This window comes from Musca vetustissima, unplaced genomic scaffold (assembly GCF_032173495.1).
Source record: "Musca vetustissima isolate MV318-11 ecotype Yass unplaced genomic scaffold, APGP_CSIRO_Mvet_v1 utg18700, whole genome shotgun sequence".
NCBI classification, from domain to species: Eukaryota; Metazoa; Arthropoda; class Insecta; order Diptera; family Muscidae; genus Musca; species Musca vetustissima.
In genome coordinates, this window is record NW_026879984.1 from 211283 (window position 1) to 232831 (window position 21549).

At 33.5% G+C, this 21549-nt stretch overlaps 1 protein-coding gene across 1 annotated transcript in view; it reads right to left on the reverse strand.

The window, feature by feature from the left end:
* LOC133325235 (breast cancer anti-estrogen resistance protein 1) overlaps positions 1–21549 on the reverse strand; it is a 74244-nt gene that overhangs the window by 11354 nt on the left and 41341 nt on the right. Inside the window, exons 2-3 of the mRNA XM_061534016.1 lie at positions 16962–17105; positions 12086–12454 (exon numbers count right to left, since the gene is read on the reverse strand). Of these exons, the coding sequence (XP_061390000.1) occupies positions 12086–12454; positions 16962–17105 (513 nt within the window). The remainder of the gene's footprint in view (positions 1–12085; positions 12455–16961; positions 17106–21549) is intronic.

Consider the following 21549-nt stretch of genomic DNA (forward strand, 5'->3'; position numbering starts at 1 on the left):
TTGGCTGTAACTTGGTATTTTGGATTGTTATTGTGTAGAAAATCTTCTTACAAAAATTGGTTAATATTGGTCAATTTTTAGGATCGCCCTCATATAGAAGTACCTTCCGAATTTCGGTATTTTGAAAATATTGGGACTGTTTTTCCATCCAATTGGCTGCAATATGGTATTTTGGATTCTCAGTGGTTAGAAAATCTCCGCACCAAAAATTCTTATTATTATTGAACTATTTTTTATGTAGCTCTCGTACAGCTGTTCTTTCCGAATTTTGGCATTTTAAGGAGTTTGGCCACTTATTTCAACCTAACTGGCTGTAAGTTGGTATTTTGTGTCCTCTATGGTTAGAGAATCTCTATACCAAAAATTATCAATATTGACCTATTTTTGATTAGACCTCATATAGCGGTACCTTCCGAATTTCGGTATTTTAGGGAGTTAGACTCGTTTTTAAAACTAATTGGCCGTAATTTGATATTTTGAGAATTCACAACCGTTAGAAAAATTTCGCAAGAAAAATAATTACCATCGATCTACTTTTTATGATAGCCCTATTTTTGGGGTTAGACCTTATATAGTACCTTCCTGTACCTTCCGAATTTTGGTACTTTAGGGAGTTTGGTCACTTATTTCAACCTAACTGGCTTTAAGTTGGTACATTGTGTCCTCTATGATTAGAAAATCACCATACCAAAAATTATCAATATTGACCTATTTTTTGCGGATAGACCTCATTTAGCGGTACCTTCCGAATTTCGAATTTTGGGCACGTTTTTTTTTTTGGCACGTTTTAGGATTTTATTATGGCGAATTATCCGAAATTTCGTATTTGGACATCGAATTTGATAGAAAATCTCCTCACCAAAAGTGATCAATATTGGTCAAATTTTCCAAGGCCCCATATAATACAAAAAATTCTCTATTTTTGGAAAATTTTCCGAATTTCGTTATCTTGGACCCATTTTTTCAAACGTATTAGCTGTAACTAAGCATTTTTGGTGTCTTATTGAGTAAAAAATCCTTACCTAATATTATCAATATGGGTATATTTTTTTAAGGGTAGTTCCCACATAGGGGTACCTCCGAATTTCTGCATTTTGTGAAGTGTGGACACGTTTTGCAACCAATTAGGCTGTAATTTGGCATTTTGGGTTATCATGTGGTAGCAAATCTTCTCACAAAAATTATCAATATAGGTAAATTTTTTAGGATAGTCCTCATATAACGATACCTTCAGACTTTCGATATTTTGTGGGATTTTTGATAGATTTTTTCTACCGAATTGCTTCTAATTTTGTGTTTCAGGTTCTTATGGATTGTCCAAACTTCATACCAAAATTGATAAATATTGGTCTACTTTTAGGATAGCTCACATATAGCGGACCTTCGGTATATAGGTATTTTGAAGGTTTTAACCATATTTTCCCAACGATGTGGCTGTAATTTGGTATAAAGGGTTCTTGAAGGCTGCTATACATGTATGGAAAATTATGCATATAGACCGCATATAATGGTCCCGCCTAAAAATTTACGGTATTTTGGGCATTATTCCGAATTTCGATATTTTGGATACATTTTCAGCTGTACTTAAAATTGTTGGTTTCTAATGGAGTAAAAAATCCTTACCCAAAATTACCACTATTGGTCTATTTTTGGGGTAGCTCCCATATAGGGCTACCTCCGAATTTCTGTATTTTTTGAAGTGTTGACACATTTTTCAACCATGTTTTGAAATATTCCCCATATAAGGTTAGCACGCTATTATAAGTATTTTGAAGGTTTCTCATCGATGTGGCTATAATTTGGCTTTCCGGGATATTAGAGGAAATAACACGTTTTTAATCGATTTTTCTCCTCGAGATGTCCAGAATTTTTGACGGATTCCTGAATATAAAAACTTATTTTCATAAAAGAAAGATTTTTTTAAAATAACCTCCATAAAAATGTCCAGTTTTGCAATAACATAGGCCCCACATAAAGGTTCCGGCCTATTTAAGAAATTCTGATAAACGATATCAAAAGAAGGCTCCGAAATTTTTTCAGAACTTTGAACACCGATGTGTCGTTGTAAAAAAATTCGGATATTCGGATATTATTAAATATTATCTAATTTCTTAAATTGGTTTTATTTTTAGAATTTTTTATATGTTTAATTCTTAATCTGTTGTTTTGTATTAAAAATCGTCATACATTTAATTAACATGATTATTCATGAATATAAATTATCAAAATTCTCATAAAAAGATTATTTATTTATTTTAATATGAAATTTAAATACACTTCTCTTCACCATAATTTAATATGAGTCGAATATAAAAATTTGCCAAAAAATCTCGCGAAATATTAATCCATTTATATATCTTCTTCTTCGATGAAGCGGGAGAGAAAATGATACACAATGCCCGCCTAGTCACATAACCTAAAATACGTTACTTTTTCTTCTAAAATGTAGTATCATCTTACAACATGCTTGTCACAACAAAAACAACAACAACAAAATATCAAATGCAATGTCTGCAATTTTCGGCAAAAAAAAAAAAAAAAAATAACAACAACAAAAACGAAAATTTGCCTTGTCAATGTTTACGGAAAACTAGTAAGCCAGCCAGTCAGTCAACCAGTTCGTCTAATAAGCCGAATGGAAGAGTGGATGATATTTATAGAGGTTACTTGCATTGGGGGTTTGACAAAAATAAAACAGCAACAATATACCCAACTACAACAAGCATCAATGTCTGCCGAACTCATCCGTGCCATATTTGGAGACATTACCCCCCCACCCCCACACGAAGCTTCGCTTCAAGACAACGAAGTTAAGCAACAAACCCAACACAACACATTTAATGACATATTTTAGTCACCATCACAGCGACTGATAAACAAAAAAAAAAACATTGACGTTTTTCGATTTTTGTTTTTCCACGACCGGGTGTTTTAAGTTTTCTTTTTTTTGGAGAGAAAAAAAAACAAACCACCATAAAAGGAAATAACAAGAAAACGAAGACGAAACTGATGGTGATACCATTGTTGTTGTTGTTCCAATGCCAAATAAAGGAAGGTAGCCTATCATCAGGATGCATTTGGATGAACAGTTAGGATTGCTGTTCGTTTACATGATTTGCCATTTCGGTTACAACAAATTTGTAGCTGTTGCACCAAACGACAAAAAAACAAAAACAAAGAAAACTGTTGAGGACGACACGAAATTAAGTAACTATGAGAATGGTGGGTGGTTTGGGGTGGAATGGAGAGGAACAGTGGGTTACAAAGGGAAACAAGATTTGGTGAACTATAATTAAGAAGAAAAAGTATTATTTTTTTATTATGTCTTTGTGCATATGTTTGTAACAGGCAAAAGGAAACAAGATAGACCCATAGTTCCTTTTGGGAATATGCATAGGATCACTTTCTGAGTCGATTTATGCATGTCCGTCTGTTGGTGTTAAATTGTAAACAAAGTACAGGTCGCATTTATAATCCGATTTGGAGGAAATTTGGCACAGTTCATTCGTTTGGCCCAAGGACGAACTCTATTGAAATTGGGAAAAATCGGTTCATATTTAGATATAGGTCCCATATATAGTTTCGCCCGATTTCATGTAAATGGTGCATCAAAGTCCCTATATATCTTTCGATTTGCTCGAAATTTGGCATAACGTACTGAATTGAGCTTAAAGTGATGTCTGCCAAGTTTCGTGAAAATCGGTCCAGAATTAGATATAGCTCCCATATATAGTTTCGCCCGATTCCATGTAAATGGTGCGCCAAAGTCCCCATATATCTTTCGATTTGCGCGAAATTTGGCACATCGTAATGAATTAGGTCTAGTATGATGTGTGCTAAGTTTCCTGAAAATCGGTTCAGATTTAGATATAGCTCCCATATATAGTTTCTACCGATTTCATGTAAATGGTGCATCAAAGTCCCTATATATCTTTCGATTTGCTCGAAATTTGGCATAACGTACTGAATTGAGTCTAGAGTGATGTCTGCCAAGTTTCGTGAAAATCGGTCCAGATTTAGATATAGCTCCTATTAATATTTTCGTCCGATTTCATGTAAATAATGCACCAAAGTCCCTATGTATCTTTCGATTTGCACGAAATTTGCCATGACGTACTGAATTGAGCCTAGAATGATGTCTGCCAAGTTTCGTAGAAATTGGTCCAGATATAGATATAGCTCTCATATATATTTTCGTCCGATTTAATGTAAATGGTGCACCAAAGTCCCTATATATGCTTCGATTTGCACGAAATTTGTCATAGCGTACTGAATTGGGACCAAAGTGATGTGTGCCAAGTTTCGTGAAAATCGGTCCAGATTTAGATATAGCTCCCATATATAGTTTCGCCCGATTTCATGTAAATGGTGCACCAAAGTCCATATATATTTTTCGATTTGCTCGAAATTTGGCACATCGTAATGAATTAGGCCTGGTATGATGTGTGCTAAGTTTCCTGAAAATCGGTTCAGATTTAAATGTAGCTTCCATATATATTTTCGTCCGATTTCATGTAAAAGGTACACGAAATTTGGCATAACGTACTGAATTGAGCTTAGAGTGATGTCTGCCAAGTTTCGTGAAAATCGGTCCAGATTTAGATATAGCTCCCATATGTAGTTTCGTCCGATTTAAGGTAAAAGGTGCATTAAAGTCCCTATATACCTTCCTATTTGCACGATATTTGTCATAGCGTACTGAATTGGGACTAGAGTGATGTCTGCCAAGTTACGTGAAAATCGGTCCAGATTTAGATATAGCTCCTATATATAGTTTCGTCCGATTTAATGTAAATGGTGCACCAACCTCCCATTTTTTTAAATAAAAATTAACAAATTTCACAAATCTCCCACAGTGTTTCAACCTCTTCCAAAAAAACGACCTCATTCAACATTTGTCGAACTCTTTAAGCAGAGATCACCCCAATCGGGCGGTTTTGGCATATCGAGCAACAGTTTAGCAGACACATTACATTGACCGAACGAACGTTTGTTCGTTCGACCAAACCATATGTGGGCTCAAGGAACTAGGCTGCGACTGCGAACAAACAGTTCAACCAACCCACTGACATCTAAGGAAACTTGTTGCAACTTGTCAAGCTGCAAATGCAACCGGTGAGCAATGCAACAACTACTGTGGGTCGTCCATTTTGCAACTGTAAATGTTGTTCGAATATCTACTCAAAAATGGAAAGGGGGAACAGTTGGAGGTTATTTTGTCTTGAATAAAATTAAAAAAAAAAAATAAAAATTCGGAAAATTGTTTTTATTTTCAATTCTACTGATTTCAATAAAAAATACTATTTAAACATTTTTTTTGCTCCATGTGTGTTTGTTGTTGTTGTATGTTGTCGTATCGTGCTTAGGCAGAGGCGTGTTATGTTTAACACAATTTACATTTCCGCTCTAAATTCTAAGAAGTTGAGTTGTGTCGTATGAAAAATTCAACCTAGCCGTTGATTTGTGTTTTTTTCTTTTGTTTTTCATTTTCATTTTTTTTATCAAATTGTGTCTCTGCTTGGCTGGGACCATAAGAACGACAACAACAACAACGCCAATTGTCGAGAATGTTGGAATAAAGAAGTAGGCATGAATCAAAACACGTTTCATTCATTCCGATTCATTCGGTTCATTCATTAAAAGCTAACCAATCGTATTTGTATGCAAGTTCGGTCGGTCGGTCTGATCGGCCACATGATGTCGATCGTGGCTGCACAGTCAGTTACACATGTGAACGCAAATGGAAGTCAAGAACCAAAGAACGAGGATAAGTGTGGCTTTCAGTCCACACCTCCATTCATATGTTTGGAAAATAATCCCCCCACCTTCTCCACTGCCTTCCTATGTCATAGCCATTAAACTTCGAATCTAACAACTTCTTATTCAAATAATCCGTTCTCTAACAGATTGTGGCAACGGATTTTAATTCATTGATTTTTTGTGAATGGGATTTTCATTCAACTCCAACCCCCCAACCTAGAATTAAATTGGTATTAGAGGCTGATTATCGAACCATTGCCACAGATTGTTTTGGCTGAGGCCGAGAGTAAAGTTTTGGCGCGTAGGAGTCAATCTGAACTGACTTCTTGTGCGTGTTGTAAATTTATTTTCGAAAAAAAATAATCAAATTTAGTTTCGTTTAGATTTGTGATTTCCTTTCTATTAGTTGGGTATTTATTTTTTTTGGTTCAGCTGATTTGTAGACAAACAGAATTATATAATTCCAATTGACTGATTGACATGACGATGACGACGGACAAAGTGCACAAAATGTGTGGGCTGGTTTTTTAACTTTTTTTCTTAAGAAGTGTTTTTTTTTCAATTTTTTTTTCTGTCGTGCTAAGAATTATGGCATACTCCAGAGACAAGTGCAATGTTCACAACATACACTCAAAGAAAAATATTAATTAAAATGTAATTCAAAATTTTGTAATAAGAAAAATGATTAATAAAAAAACTTAAAAAGTGATAATAAAAATTAGAATGAAAACAAATTACACCCAAGGAAAAAAGTTAGTCCAAACAAATAAAAAAATTCGCTGAAATTAAATTTAAAATTTTATTCATCTTCCAAATTTTTCCAGGCAAATTTACTAAGGAACCAGTAAGGAAAGTAGTAAAGTCGGACTGGGCCGACTATATGATACCCTGCACCACTTTGGGTATATTCTACATATGTATCCTTACAATTGTGTGTCCTTACAATATTCAGGACGATTTAGAGTGGACAGCGTAAAATGGGAAAAATTTATGGAAAACGATTTATAGCAACATTGATACACGCTATTCGGTACGCCGTACTGTTAAAATTTTAAATACAATCAGACACCCGTTCGAAATACATATGGAAGCCATGGCTACATCTGCACCAATTTCAACAAAACGCAATAACGTCATTCAAGTATCAATTTGATACGTTATGCAAAATTTCGTGTTAATTGGAGAGACTTTAGGAGTTTGGTGCAACATTTATGTAAAATCGGACGAAAAAATATATGGGAGCTATATCTAAAACGGAAGCGATTTTCAGGAAACTTAGCACACATCATTCTAGGCTTAATTAAGTACGTTGTGCCAAATATCGTGCAAATTTAAAGATATTTAGGGACTTTGGTGCATCATTTACCTTAATTCGGACGTAAATATATATGAGAGCTATACCTAAATATGAACCGATTTTTACGAAACTTAGCACACATTATTCTAGAGTCTATTCAGTACGCTGTGCCAAATTTCGTGCAAATCAAAAGATATTTAGGGACATTGGTTCATCATTTACGTTAAATCGGATGAAAATATATATGGGAGCTATATCTAAATCTGAACAGATTTTTACAAAACTTAGCACACCTCATTATAGATTTAATTCAGTAAGCTGTGCCAAATTTCGTGCAAATCGAAAGATATGTAGGGACTTTGGTGCACCATTTACCTTAAATCGGATGAAAATATATATGGGAGCTATATCTTAACCTGAACCGATTTTCACGCAACTTAGCACACATCATTCTAGAGTTAATTCAGTAAGCTGTGCCAAATTTCGTGCAAATCGAAAGATATTTAGGGACTTTGTTGCAACATTTACATTAAATCGGACGAAAATATATATGGGAGCTATATATAAATCTGAACCGATTTTTACGAAACTTAGCACACATCATTCTAGGCTTAATTCAGTACGCTATGCCAAATTTCGCGCCAATCGATGATATATTACTTTGGTGCAAACTTAGCACACTTAAATATATATCATTCTAGACCCAATTCAGTACTCTGTGCCACATTTCGTGCAAATCGAAGGAATATATAGGGACTTTGGTGCACCATTTACCTTAAATCGGACGAAAATCTATATGGGAGCTATATCTAAATCGGAACCGATTTTAACGAAACTTGACACTTAGCATTCTAGACTTAATTAAGTACGCTATGCCAAATTTCGTGCAAATCGAAAGATATTTAGGGACATTGGTGCATAATTTACCTTATCTAAATCTTAACCGATTCTTCCCAATTTCAATAGGGTTCGTCAATGGGCCAAATAAATGAGCTGTGCAAAATTTCATCCAATTCGAATCATAAATGCGACCTGTACTTTGTTTACAATTTAACATGGACAGACAGACGGACATGCATAAATCGAGAATCGAAAGTGATTCTATGCATATTCTCAAAAGGAACCATGTGTCTATCTCGTTTCCTTATGCCTTTTACAAACATATGCACAAAGACATAATACCCTGTACCACAGTGTGGTGAAGGGTATAAAAAATTCTTCTGTTTTTTTTTTGCAAAATAGTTTGTTGTTTTTATAAAAAACAACTATTTATTAGTGGGGAATTTATGGCAATTGTCCGCCGAGTGGTAAGGCAGGGAAGACTATAGTTTCGGATGTCGCCACTGATTCTCATCAGTTCCCAGAAGCTAATAATAGCTTCTTTACAAAAAAAAACCCCAAACCAAAACTTCTCTTAAAACAAATCGTCTCTTCTTCTATTTTGTTAGAATATGTTACAGAGTTTTGTATCCTGTTCAGACAAGTCTGATAAAACTCAGTACAAATTCGAATTTCTTCTGAAACAGTATTTTTGTTTTACCTCAGAATTTCGAGTGAATAACTCTCATATTCGTATTTTTATAATCACAAACTAACATTTTTCTTTGAGTGTATCTGCAATGTCAATAGCGTTGATATGCCAACAACTTGCATACCACTCTCATAGGTTACAGTGCAGACAGCGGTTATCTGTCTGCTTTGGAGGTTTTGTTGGAATGTTAGACTGCGATATGATGAATATTATACAGTTCACATACTTACAAGTATGTACGCATGTATGTACTTGTGTGGCAGTGTAAATATTGTAATTACAATTTGTTAAGATTTTCAAGTGGTATTATGTGTTACTTGTTACTTTTTGAGTGATTGTTATTTTTTTTTTCAAAATTTTGAAATGTGTGTCAAACATAAGTTTATTTTCTCTCTCTCCCCCTCCTGTTCTATCCCATTCCGTAATGTAATTTCCATTGTTATCTTGTGGTTTATGGATTATCCGACTTTTGCTAGTGAACATGTTGGGAGCTGTATTGTGGGATATTACCCATAATCGTGGGTTTAAGGCAAAATGTTCGATGATTATGGCAAACCAAAGTTCAACATGGTTTGAAACGTTCAATTAAAGGCCTAAGGTTATAAAATGATTTTTGTTTTTGTGTTGTAGGAAAAAAAGAAAAAAATTCAAAAATTTAAGAAAGGTATCAGTACAAGTGTTTGGGGAAGGTATCAAAATTTTGCTAGAGGACTTTTTTGGATTTTTTCCTAGAAATACAATTTTAAAATCTCTTTCATAATAACTTTCCAATTGAACCTGTTTTGTGGAAGCGCTCCTTTTTCATTTCTATTTTTTTAATTAAAATAACAAAAAAATGTAGTACTCATTACAATTATCACGCATTAAAAAAAAAATAAACATAAACAAATCATGATTATGCTTGCAAAAGAAAAAAATATATTGAAAGACAAGTAACTCTAGAAAAATTTCAAGTGCAAATAACTGAATAAACGACTGCAAAATATTTCGAATAACATGTGGATTGACTGGAAAAAAAATATTAAAAAAAACAATAATGAAGAGGCTTGGTGGATTCTTCTTTGGTCTGGTATTTGCCTTTAAATTATGTTTGGCACAAATTGACTCCTTTCACTGGCCGACCAGACATGTAGCAACATGCATGGCAAGATGCTGATCGTCTGGATGCTGATGATCATCATCCCATCTCCATTAACATGACAAACAAAATTTGTAAATTTTTTTCGAATTGAAAAAAAATGCAATAAAGAAAAGGCGCCAACAATTTTAAAACATGTATGGCGTTGGTAATGGGCAACAACATACCATCCAACCAACCGGTTGGAGGCTGCTGCTGCTGGGTTGGTAGGTTGAAATGGTAGCCCAGTGCAAAAATGCATGACACGACAATTACACAAAAAAAATATGATGTTCAGCAGGAATCTTGTCTGCCAGCCATGTGTTGTGAGGATAGAGGACAGAAAAAAAACTTTCTCACTTTATGTTTTGTTAAGGAAAAATAAAACAAAAAGGGAAGAAGTGAAATAAAGAAAACAACGAATTTTATGCAGCATCAATATTTTTTGTGCGTGACGCAAAATTTGCATGAAAATATGGCAAGGAAGTATTTAATACACTCGAAAAAAATTGTTTGAGATTTGGAGTCGTCTGTGTACCATGAGACAAATTTATGGAAAACGATTTATAGGAAAATTGATAAACAATATGCGGTACCCCGCACTTTTAATAATTTATTTTCAATCAGACAAAACGCAATAACATCATTCAAGTCTCAATTTTGTACGATGTGCAAAATTTCGTGCTAATCAACAAACATTAGGAGTTCGGTGCAACATTTATGTAAAATCGGACGAATATATATGTATGAGAGCACACATAATTCTAGATCCAAATCAGTACGCTATACCAAATTTCGTGCAAATCGAAGGATTAATAGGGACTTTGGTGCACCATTTACATAAAATCCGACGAAAATATATATTGGAGATATATCTAAATCTGAACCGATTTTCACGAAATTTAACACACATCGTTCCAGACTTAATTCCGAACGCTATGCCAAATTTCGTGCAAATCGAAGGATATATAAGGACTTTGGTACACTATTTACCTAAAATCGGACGAAAATATATATGGGAGCTATATCTAAATCTGAACCGATTTTCAGGAAACTTAACACACATCATTCTAGACTTAATTCAGCACTCTGTGCCAAATTTCGTGCAAATCGAGATATATATAGTTACTTTGGACGAACATATCGGACGAAAATATATATGGGAGCTATATCTAAATCTGAACCGATCTTGACGAAATTTAACACACATCGTTCTAGACTTAATTCAGTACGCTGTGCCAAATTTCGTGCAAATCGAAGGATATATACGTACTTTGGTGCACCATTTACTTAAAATCGGACGAAAATATATATAGAAGTTATATCTAAATCAGAACCGATTTTCATGAAATTTAACGCACATCGTTCTAGACTTAATTCAGTACGCTGTGCAAAATTTCGTGCAAATCAAAAGATATATGGGGACTTTCGCGCACTATTTACCTAAAATCGGACGAAAATATATATGGGAGCTATATCTAAATCTGAACTGATTTGTACGAAATTTAACACACATCTTTCTAGACTCAATTCAGTACGCTGTGCAAAATTTCGTGGAAATCGAAGGCTATTTAAGGACTTTCGCGCACTATTTACCTAAAATCGGAAGAAAATATATATGGGAGCTATATCTAAATCTGAACCGATTTTCATGTAATTTAACGCACATCGTTCTAGACTTAATTCAGTACGCTGTGCCAAATTTCGTGCCAATCGAAAGCTATATAGGGACTATGGTGCACCATTTACATTAAATCGGACGAAAATATATATGAAAGCTATATGTAAATCGGAACCGATTTTCAGGAAACTTAACACACATCATTGTAGACATAATTCATAACGATGTGCCAAATTTCGTGCAAATCGAAAAATATATAGGGACTTTGGTGGACCATCTACATTAAATCGTACGAAAATATATATGGGAGCTATATCTAAATCTGAACCGATTTTCAGGAAACTTAACACACATTATTCTAGATCTAATTCATTACGCTAAAAAACGTGATTGTTTTTTTTTTCATATGAAAAAATTTCATTTTATTTATTATTTAGTAATTTTTTTCCTAATTTTCTTTTGAGTGTTTTTCCCCAAAACAACAGAAAAAATGACAAAGTCCAAAAAATCCCATATAAAAAAACTCAGCATGTGTAAGCATGCATAAAATGAAGAAATTTTCTTCATCTCAGGATGCTGTGGCTGCAGTCTGGTCGATGATGTTATTTTAACGCCAGACATTGATAAGTTTTTTTTTTAGTTTTCCAATCTTTCCTGATTCGCTACTGGTGGCCAGTAGCCAGCCATGGCTACCAAAAGCTAGCCACAATACACATGTTGCTATCACACATACAGACAAGTCAAATGCTATGAACTTACCTTGTTGGGTGACACATGCCATGACCTTCGTGTGCCATGTCGTTGCTGCAAATTTGTGGCCGATGATGATGATGATGACGACGATGTGTTTGTTGTTGTATTCAGTTGTGTTTGACTGGCACTAATACCATTACCTCCGTGGCCACCGCCACCAACACTTGGCCCACTGCTACAATTCGAACTGATGCCACTGCTACCGGAACCACTCAGTATCGATGTATTCTCATAGATATCCGCTGAGCAGATCGAGCTGTTTAGGGTGGCTGTACTGGCTGCCAGTGAGGGACAGGGTGAAGAGGATGGTGAGGGGGAGAAACAACCGGAATCGTATGAATTTAAAATTCTTAAACGATTACCAGGACAAAGACCCTGTTTGGAGGCGAGACATGAGACATGAAATGAAAAAAGAAAAAATAAAGGGAAATATAAAAATGTAATGTTTGTGGTTTATTTATTATTTCAAGAGGTATATTCTATAGTCAAAATAAAATAATATTTTTTTATGAAAGTGTATGGATATTTATGTGTGTTGTAGTTGTCTTCTTAATGTATCATGTTTGGGTTTGTTTGCTCTTTCTTTAACCTTGAATTGCATTTGAAACCACATGTTTTGCTTTATTTCAATTTCAATTATTGAAGAGGTTGGTTTTTGTTTTTGATTTTTTGTTGCTTTCGTTTCGTGTGTTTTTGTTTTTTTTTGAAGACTACCGTCTTCAAAATAATAATCCACAACTCACTTGAATTTTTTTTTAATAAAATCTTGTTTATTTCCCTTTTATCCATCGTCTGACATTTTAATTGAGTAAATTGTATGATCTTGTTTTTTGTTTTTTCTGTCTTCTTCGTTCATATGAGAAGGACATAAAAAATAATCACGCTGTCATTTGTTTAAATTAAACATATGTTGCTTTGTGGTTATTTATTTTTTTTTAATATTTTTGTTCATAAAAAATATATTCCAAAAGCAGACAAGTATTTTTCAAGTAAATATTTTTATTAAGTAGTAAAGCCGGTCTCGGCCGACTATATGATAAACTTCACCACGTTGGGTATATTGAACATAGGCATCCTTACAATTGCATGTCAATCATGTCTTTCTGCAACCTATGATAAATTTAATTTCATTCGGTCAGATTTAGAGTCATCTGCGTACCATGGGACAAATTTATGAAAAACGATTTAAATAGGGAATTTGGCGCAGCATTTGTCCTAAATCAGACGAAATTGTATACGGAAGCTATATCTAAATCGGAACCGATTTTCACAAAACTTAAAACACATCATTCTATACCTAATTCATTACGCTGTGCCAAATTTCGTGCAAACCGAAATATATTTAGGGACATTGGTTCATCATTTACCTTAAATCGGACAAAAATATATATGGGAGCTATATCTAAATCGGAACCAATTTCCACAAAACTTAGCACACATCATTCCAGACTTAATTCAGTACGCTATGCCAAAATTCGTGCAAATCAAAAGATATATGTGGACTTTGGTGCACCATTTACATTAAATCGGAGAAAAATATATATGTGGGAGCTATATCTAAATCTGAAGCGATTTTGATGAAATTTGACATACATCGTTGGAGACTTAATTCAGTACGCTATGCCAAATTTCGGGCAAATGGAAGAATATATAGGAACTTGGGTGTACTATCTACCTTTCGTGCAAATCGAAGGATATAAACGGATGGTGCGCCATTTACATAAAATCGGACGAAAATATATATGGGAGCAATATCTAAATCGGAACCGATTTTCATGAAACTTAACACACATCATTCTAGACCTAATTCAGTACGCTGTGCCAAATTTCGTGCAAATCGAAAGATATATAGGGACTTTGGTTCACCATTTACATAAAATCGGACGAAAATATATATGGGAGCTATATGTAGAACAGAACCGATTTCCATGAAATTTAGCACACATTATTATAGACGCAATTCAGTACGATATGCCAAATTTCGTGCAAATCGAAAGATATATGTGGACTTTGGTACACCATTTACATAAAATCGGACGAAAATATATATGGGAGATATATCTTAATCGGAACCGATTTTCACGAAACTTAGCACACATCATTCTACACTCAATTCAGTACGCTATGCCAAATTTCATGCAAATCGAAAGATATATAGGGACTTGGGTGCACTATTTACCTTAAATCGGAGGAAAATATATATGGGAGCTATATCTAAATCTGATCCTATTTTCAAGAATCTTAACACACAATATTCCAGAACTAATTCAGTACGCTGTGCCAAATTTTGTGCAAATCGGAATACTTATAGGGACTTTTGTACACCATCTACCTTAAATCGGACGAAAATATATATGGGAGCTATATCTAAATCGGAACCGATTTTCCCAAAACTTAAAATACATCATTCGGCACTTAATTCAGTACGCTATATGTGGACTTTGGTGCACCATATACATAAAATCGGACAACAATAATATGAGAGCTTTATCTAAATCTGAACCGATTTTAACGAAACTTTGCACACATCAATCTACACTCAATTCAATATCCTATGCCAAGTTTCGTGCAAATCGAAAGATATTTAGGGACTTCGGTGCACCATTTTCCTTAAATCGGACGAAAATATATATGACAGCTATATCTAAATCTGAACCGATTTTTCCCAATTTCAATAGGTTTAGTCCTTGGGCCAAATAGGCACTTTGGACACATAAAATGGGACGGAAATATATATGGGAGCTATAACTAAATCTGAACCGATTTTCACGAAACTTAACACGCTTCATGTTAGGCTTAATTCAGTACGCTGTGCCAAATTTCGTACAAATCGAAAGATATTTAGGTACTTTGGTGCATAATTTTCCCTAAATCGGACGAAAACATATATGGGAGGTATATCTAAATCTGAACATATTTTTCACAATTTGAATAGGGTTCGTCCTTGGTCCCAATAAATGAGCTGTGCCAAATTTCATTCAATTCGAATCATAAATGCGACCTGCACTTTGTTCACAATTTAACATCAACATACAGACAGACATGTCTGTATGTCGAATATGCATATAGAAAGTGATTCTATGCATATTCTCAAAAGGAACTATTACAAACATATGCACAAAGCCATAATACCCTGTACCACAGTGTGGTAAAGGGTATAAATACAAAAATACGAAACATTTTTTATATAAATTTGAAGAATTTTTTTTTCTAAAATTTTCAAAAAAAAAAAAAAAATATATATATATAGGGTAAGTGCACCAATAGTCGTCACTTTAAGAATTTTCGCTTTTTAAATGCTTCACCATTCCAAGTGCATCTTTTCCACGATATTGTATTTAGGTTCATCTGTTTCGAAATTTTGTTTACTCCCCCATGGAATACAAATTTGTTTAATTAACTTGTACTAAAGTAGATTAAATTAATAATTATGTAAAATAGTGCGCTTGTGCCAATAGTCGGCACATTTTTCCAATTGTCGGCATGTTATGTTCCAATAGTCGGTATGTCACATTTTAGTTAAACAAAAATTATATATTTAATTGAGTTTTATGCTATTTGCAATAATAAATTATTACTATGGGACGTTTCCATCAGTGTTTTATTGAAACAGTTATATAAAATAATATTATTTATTAAAGTATTGCAATTATAAAACATGGTGCCGGCATTGGGAACCTCCTATCCAATTCTCGGCATGGCTAAATAAGGCATTTCAGAGGTTAAAAGTATTAGATATTAAAATCGTGTCTTCTATTATATAAAACACTCAAAACTATTTTTTTATAAAATAATAGTTATTTACAGGACTTATTTAAAATGTTTTCTCATTTTGAGCCAAAATGATCGAAAAGGTGATTATTATTCACCCATATGCCGACTATAGGAAAACCTTAAAATTGTTTGTTCCTAAGGTCGGCATCGATAAAAATATTATTATTACAAATATTTTTTAATGATTTTAAATTCAAAGTATTCTCCTCTTTGTTCTTTACAATTACGAAGAAGATCCTTGTAAAAAAATATAATTTTAATATAGTTACAAGTCTTTTGAATATATTAAAAATGCAAAAAAAAATTCCAAAAAAATTTTTTTATTAAAATCGCATATAGTTTTTTAGTATTATATTACACAATGTGAACAAATACATTTTCCTTTTTCAAAATCTCCCCCTTTTTCAAAAATCCTCCAAATTTAATTATTATTTTGCATCAAAAACTATACGAATCCTTCTGATGCTCGTTTTAATTTCTCATATTTAAAAATTCCCTTTTACTTTGAAATCTTTCCCCTCCTTTGTCAACTTCTGTATGTGTTGAGGGGGGCTAATCAAAATAAATTACAATTTATTCCCTTTCGAAAAAAATGAACTAATTTCATGATGATGCTGATGATTAAAGCATGATTTCTCAAGCACACATTTTTTATGGGCCGACTTCATTTCGAAAAAGGCATCGTTTTATGCAGCAGGAAATCACTGTTAATTTTGATTGACACAGCGAATCAAAGAGGCATACAAAAATAAAACCATGAGAAATGAAAAAAGGACCGGTCGATTAAAAAAATGCAAATAATACCGAGTTGGACGACCATCAGGCAAAAAAAGGCCGTTAAGCAACATTGTATGATTACATGTTTAGATATGTATGCATGTGTGTCTGTCTGATTTTTGTTCTGCCTCAATCTCTAGATTTCCAACAAAAAAAATAAAATTTAAATAACAACTGAATTTTTTGCCGGGTAGACTAAGGATTTGAAAGGCTTGAACGATTTTGTGGCGATTTTTTCTTTTGTATTTTTTTTTGTCTTTTAATGATACGCATCTAAAAGCAACACGTTGTGAAATCGAAACTTCGTCGTTTTTTTTCTTCTGACACTTACCTGACGGCCGCGTAATGTACACAACCACCAACCGACTAAGCCATCAGTGTCCTGTTCCAAAACGGCCAATATGTCGCCCTTGCGAAAGGCCAATTCATCGGGTGAGTCAGCCGCATTGTCGTACAGAGCTTTGGCATAGAGTTTCTGAAAGGAAATAAAAAAAAAAAACAACAACAAAGGTTAGATAATGTTGAACATTAATAATAATCCTTAAGCATTAACAAAGCTGGCAGAGATTATTTTTTTTTGAAAAAAAAATTCTTGGAATTTGCAAAAGAATTTGAGAATCGCAGTGCAAATTTTTAGAAGAAAAAAAAGTAGAAGGAAAAATAAATTAATAACAAATATTAACACTAAAATAAAGGGTCCAATAAAGAGGATTAACACAAAAAAATTTTTAATATGGAGGGTATATTTTTTTGTTTTTCAAGCTAAAAAAAATATTTCGAAATAATAATTTCCATATAAAGTATATATATATTGGGATTGTGATCAGGGTAAAATTTGGAATGACGATTTAAGCATGTCCATGTCTAAAAATTATAAATATTGGTCCATTTTATCGGATAGCCTTCATATAAGGGTTAATCCGATTTTCGGTATTTTGGGAATCTTGAAGGCGTTTTTCAACCAAATTCTTTGTAATTTTGTTTTTTTTTGTAGTCGTATATGGTAACAAGCCTCCCTCCCAAAAATTATTAACATTCGCCCCCTTTTAGGGGTAGTCCCCATATAACCCCCCTTTTTATACCCTTCACCACACTGTGGTCAGGGTATTATGTCTTTGTGCATATGTTTGTAACAGGCAAAAGGAAACGATATAGACACATGGTTTCTTTTGAGAATATGCCTAGAATTACTTTCTAAGTACATGTATGCATGTCCGTCCGTCTGTCCAAGTAAAATTGTGAACAAAGTACAGGTCGCATTTATGATCCGAATTTTATGAAATTTGGCACAGCTCATCTATTTCGCCCAAGGACGAACCCTATTGAAATTGGGAAAAATCGGTTCAGATTTAGATATAGCTCTCATATATATTTTCGTCCGATTTTATGTAAATGGTGCACCAAAGTCCCTAAATATATTTCGATTTGCACGAAATTAGGTATAGCGTACTGAATTGAGGCTAGAATAATGTGTGTAAAATTTCTTGAAAATCGGTTCAGATTTAGATATATCTCCCATATATATTTTCGTCCGATTTAATGTAAATGGTGTACCAAAGTCCCTATATATCCTTCGATTTGCACGATATTTGGCATAGCGTACTGAATTGAGTCTGGACTGATGTTTGTTAAATTTCTTGAAAATCGGTTCAGATTTAGATATAGCTCCCATATATATTTTCGCCCGATTTAAAGTAAATGGTATACCAAAGTTCCTATGTAGCTATCGATTTGCACGAAATTTGGTATAGCGTACTGAATTGAATAATGTGTGCAATATTTCTTGAAAATCGGTTCAGATTTAGATGTAGCTCCCATATATATTTTCATCCGATTTAATGTAAATGATATACCAAAGCAAATGAAAGTTGGCATAACGTACTGATCATAGAATGACGTAATTGCGTGTTGTAGAAGTTCAGATGTAGTCCATATGTACTTCCGAACGATTTCGTGTTAATTGGGTGCCAAATATTCAACGGGTGCCCCATTGATATTTGCTTTAAATCGATTTACATAATTTTGTCCCATTGCAACAAACGAATGACATTTTTATAGATTGATCTAAGTCGGTTCACATTTAGATAAAGGTCATGTTAATAGCTCTTCTGTTAGGATGCATCTGTTTAATATACCCATAGTGGTGAAGGGTATAATATAGTCGACCCCAACCGACTTTACTACTTTCCTTTTTGTTTTAATTTCCCATAAGGCGTGAATTTAAAAAAAATTAATTTCCAATAAGACGTGGATTTTTATTTAAAAATTTTTTTAAAGCTGCAACTTTTCTTTGTCAAAAAACGAAGTTACTGTTGTTGTTTTTGTTGTTTCTTCGAAATTAGACTCGAATTATTTTTAATGGTGTTGCTTTGTTTATTTCATTTCTCTACACTTCATTTTCGGGTTTCAAGTTTAATTGCTGTGGCAATTGAAGGCAATTGTTTTCAAAATGCAAACAAAAACAACAACAACAAAAAAACATTTTTCGACTTTGTCAAGTGAAGAGCGTTTAAAAGTGTAACAAGCCACACTTAAAAATTGCTTTTGAAAAAAAAAACAACAAAAATAACAATTTCAGGAAAAAAAATAAAATTCAAACAAAAGAAACCCTCAACCTCCCAACTGTCGTTTGATTGTTACAAATGTTGACATGGACTTGAACATACATACGAGTACGAGTATATGCATATTCATATGTACTCAGTATACCCGGGTTTTAGGACGGTTGGTCTGGTCTGACTTGGCTCGCCTTGCCTTGCCTTAACTGTCTTGTCTAAGGGCTTGGTAATTTGTTGAACGATTTTACAACCCCAGTTTTTAGTATTTATAAGACAGAAAACATGGTTGAACATGAATCATTGTTATAATTTGTTGTGGTTACACCAGGGTATTGCAACATTATTTTGAAAAAAAAAATTAAAAAAATAATTCTTGAAGTTCTGCTAATGCATGCATTTTTTTTAAAAAGCATTTTAAAGTTCTGCTAAGGCGTTGTTTTAAAAAAATATGTTCTGAAGTTCTATTAAGGCGTGACTTTTTAATAAGAAAATATGTTTTGATATTCCCACAAGGTGTGGATTTTTTAAAAGAAATATTTTTTGATATTCCCACAAGGCGTGGATTTTTAAAAAGAAATATTTTTTGATATTCCCACAAGGCGTGGATTTTTTAAAGAAATATTTTTGATATTCCCACAAGGCGGGGATTTTTTAAAAAAATATTTTTTGATATTCCCACAAGGCGTGGATTTTTTAAAAGAAATATTTTTTGATATTCCCACAAGGCGTGGATTTTTAAAAAGAAATATTTTTTGATATTCCCACAAGGCGTGGATTTTTAAAAAGAAATATTTTTTGATATTCCCACAAGGCATGGATTTTTAAAAGAAATATTTTTTGATATTCCCACAAGGCGTGGATTTTTTAAAAAAGTATTTTTTTGCAATTCCCAAAAGGCGTGGATTTTTTAAAAGAAATATTTATTGATATTCCCACAAGGCGTGGATTTTTTAAAAGAAATATTTTTTCATATTCCCACAAGGCGTGGATTTTTTAAAAGAAATATTTTTTGATATTCCCACAAGGCGTGAATTTTTTAAAAGAAATATTTTTTGATATTCCCACAAGGCGAGGATTTTTTAAAAGAAATATTTTTTGATATTCCCACAAGGCGAGGATTTTTTAAAAGAAATATTTTTTGATATTCCAACAAGGCGTGGATAAATATTTTTTGATATTCCCAAAAGGCGTGGATTTAAAAAAAAATATTTTTTGATATTCCAACAAGGCGTGGATAAATATTTTTTGAAATTCCCAAAAGGCGTGGATTTTTTAAAAAAATATTTTTTGAAATTCCCAAAAGGCGTGGATTTTTTAAAAACATATTTTTTAAAATTTCCACAAGGCGTGGATTTTTTAAAAGAAATATTTTTTGATATTCCCACATTAAATAGGACGAAAATATATGGGAGCTATATTTAAATCTGAACCGATTTTTATGAAACTTAGCACACATCGTTCTGGACTTAGTTCAGTACCCTATGCACAATTTCGTGTAGGTCGAAAGACATATAGGGACTGGTGCCCCCGTTTTTTTCGAAACTTGACACACACCATTCAAGACTCAATTTAGTATCCTATGCAAAATTTCGTGCAAATCGAAAGATATATAGGGACTTCCGGACGAAAATATATATGGGAGCTATATCTAAATCTGAACCGATGTTCACGAAACTTTACACACATCATTCTGGTCCTAATTCAGTACTCTATGCCTAATTTCGAGCAAATCGAAAGATATATATAGGGACTTTGGTGAACCATTTACATAAAATCGGATGACACTATATGTGGGAGCTATATCTAAATCTGAACCGATTTTTTCGAAACTTGACACACACCATTCAAGACTCAATTCAGTACAGTATACAAAATTTCGTCCAAATTGGAAGTTATATAAGGACTGCGCGGCACCATTTACATAAAATCGGACGAAAATATATATGAGAGCTATATCTTTATCTGGACCGATTTTCACGAAACTTAGCACACATCATTCTGGACCTAATTCAGTGCCCTATGCCAAATTTCGTGCAAATCGAAAGATATATAGCGACATTGGTGCCCCATTTACCTTAAATCGGACGACACTATATGTGGGAGCTATATCTAAATCTGAACCGATTTTCTCGAAACTTAATACACGCCATTCAAGACTCCATACATTACAGTGTGCCAAATTTCGTGCAAATAAAAAGTTATATAGGGACTTTGCGGAACCATTTACATAAAATCGGACGAAACTATATGTGGGAGCTATATCTAAATCTGAACCGATTTTCACGAAACTTAGCACACATCATTCTCGACCTAATTCAGTACCCTATGCCAAATTTCGTGCAAATCGAAAGATATATAGCG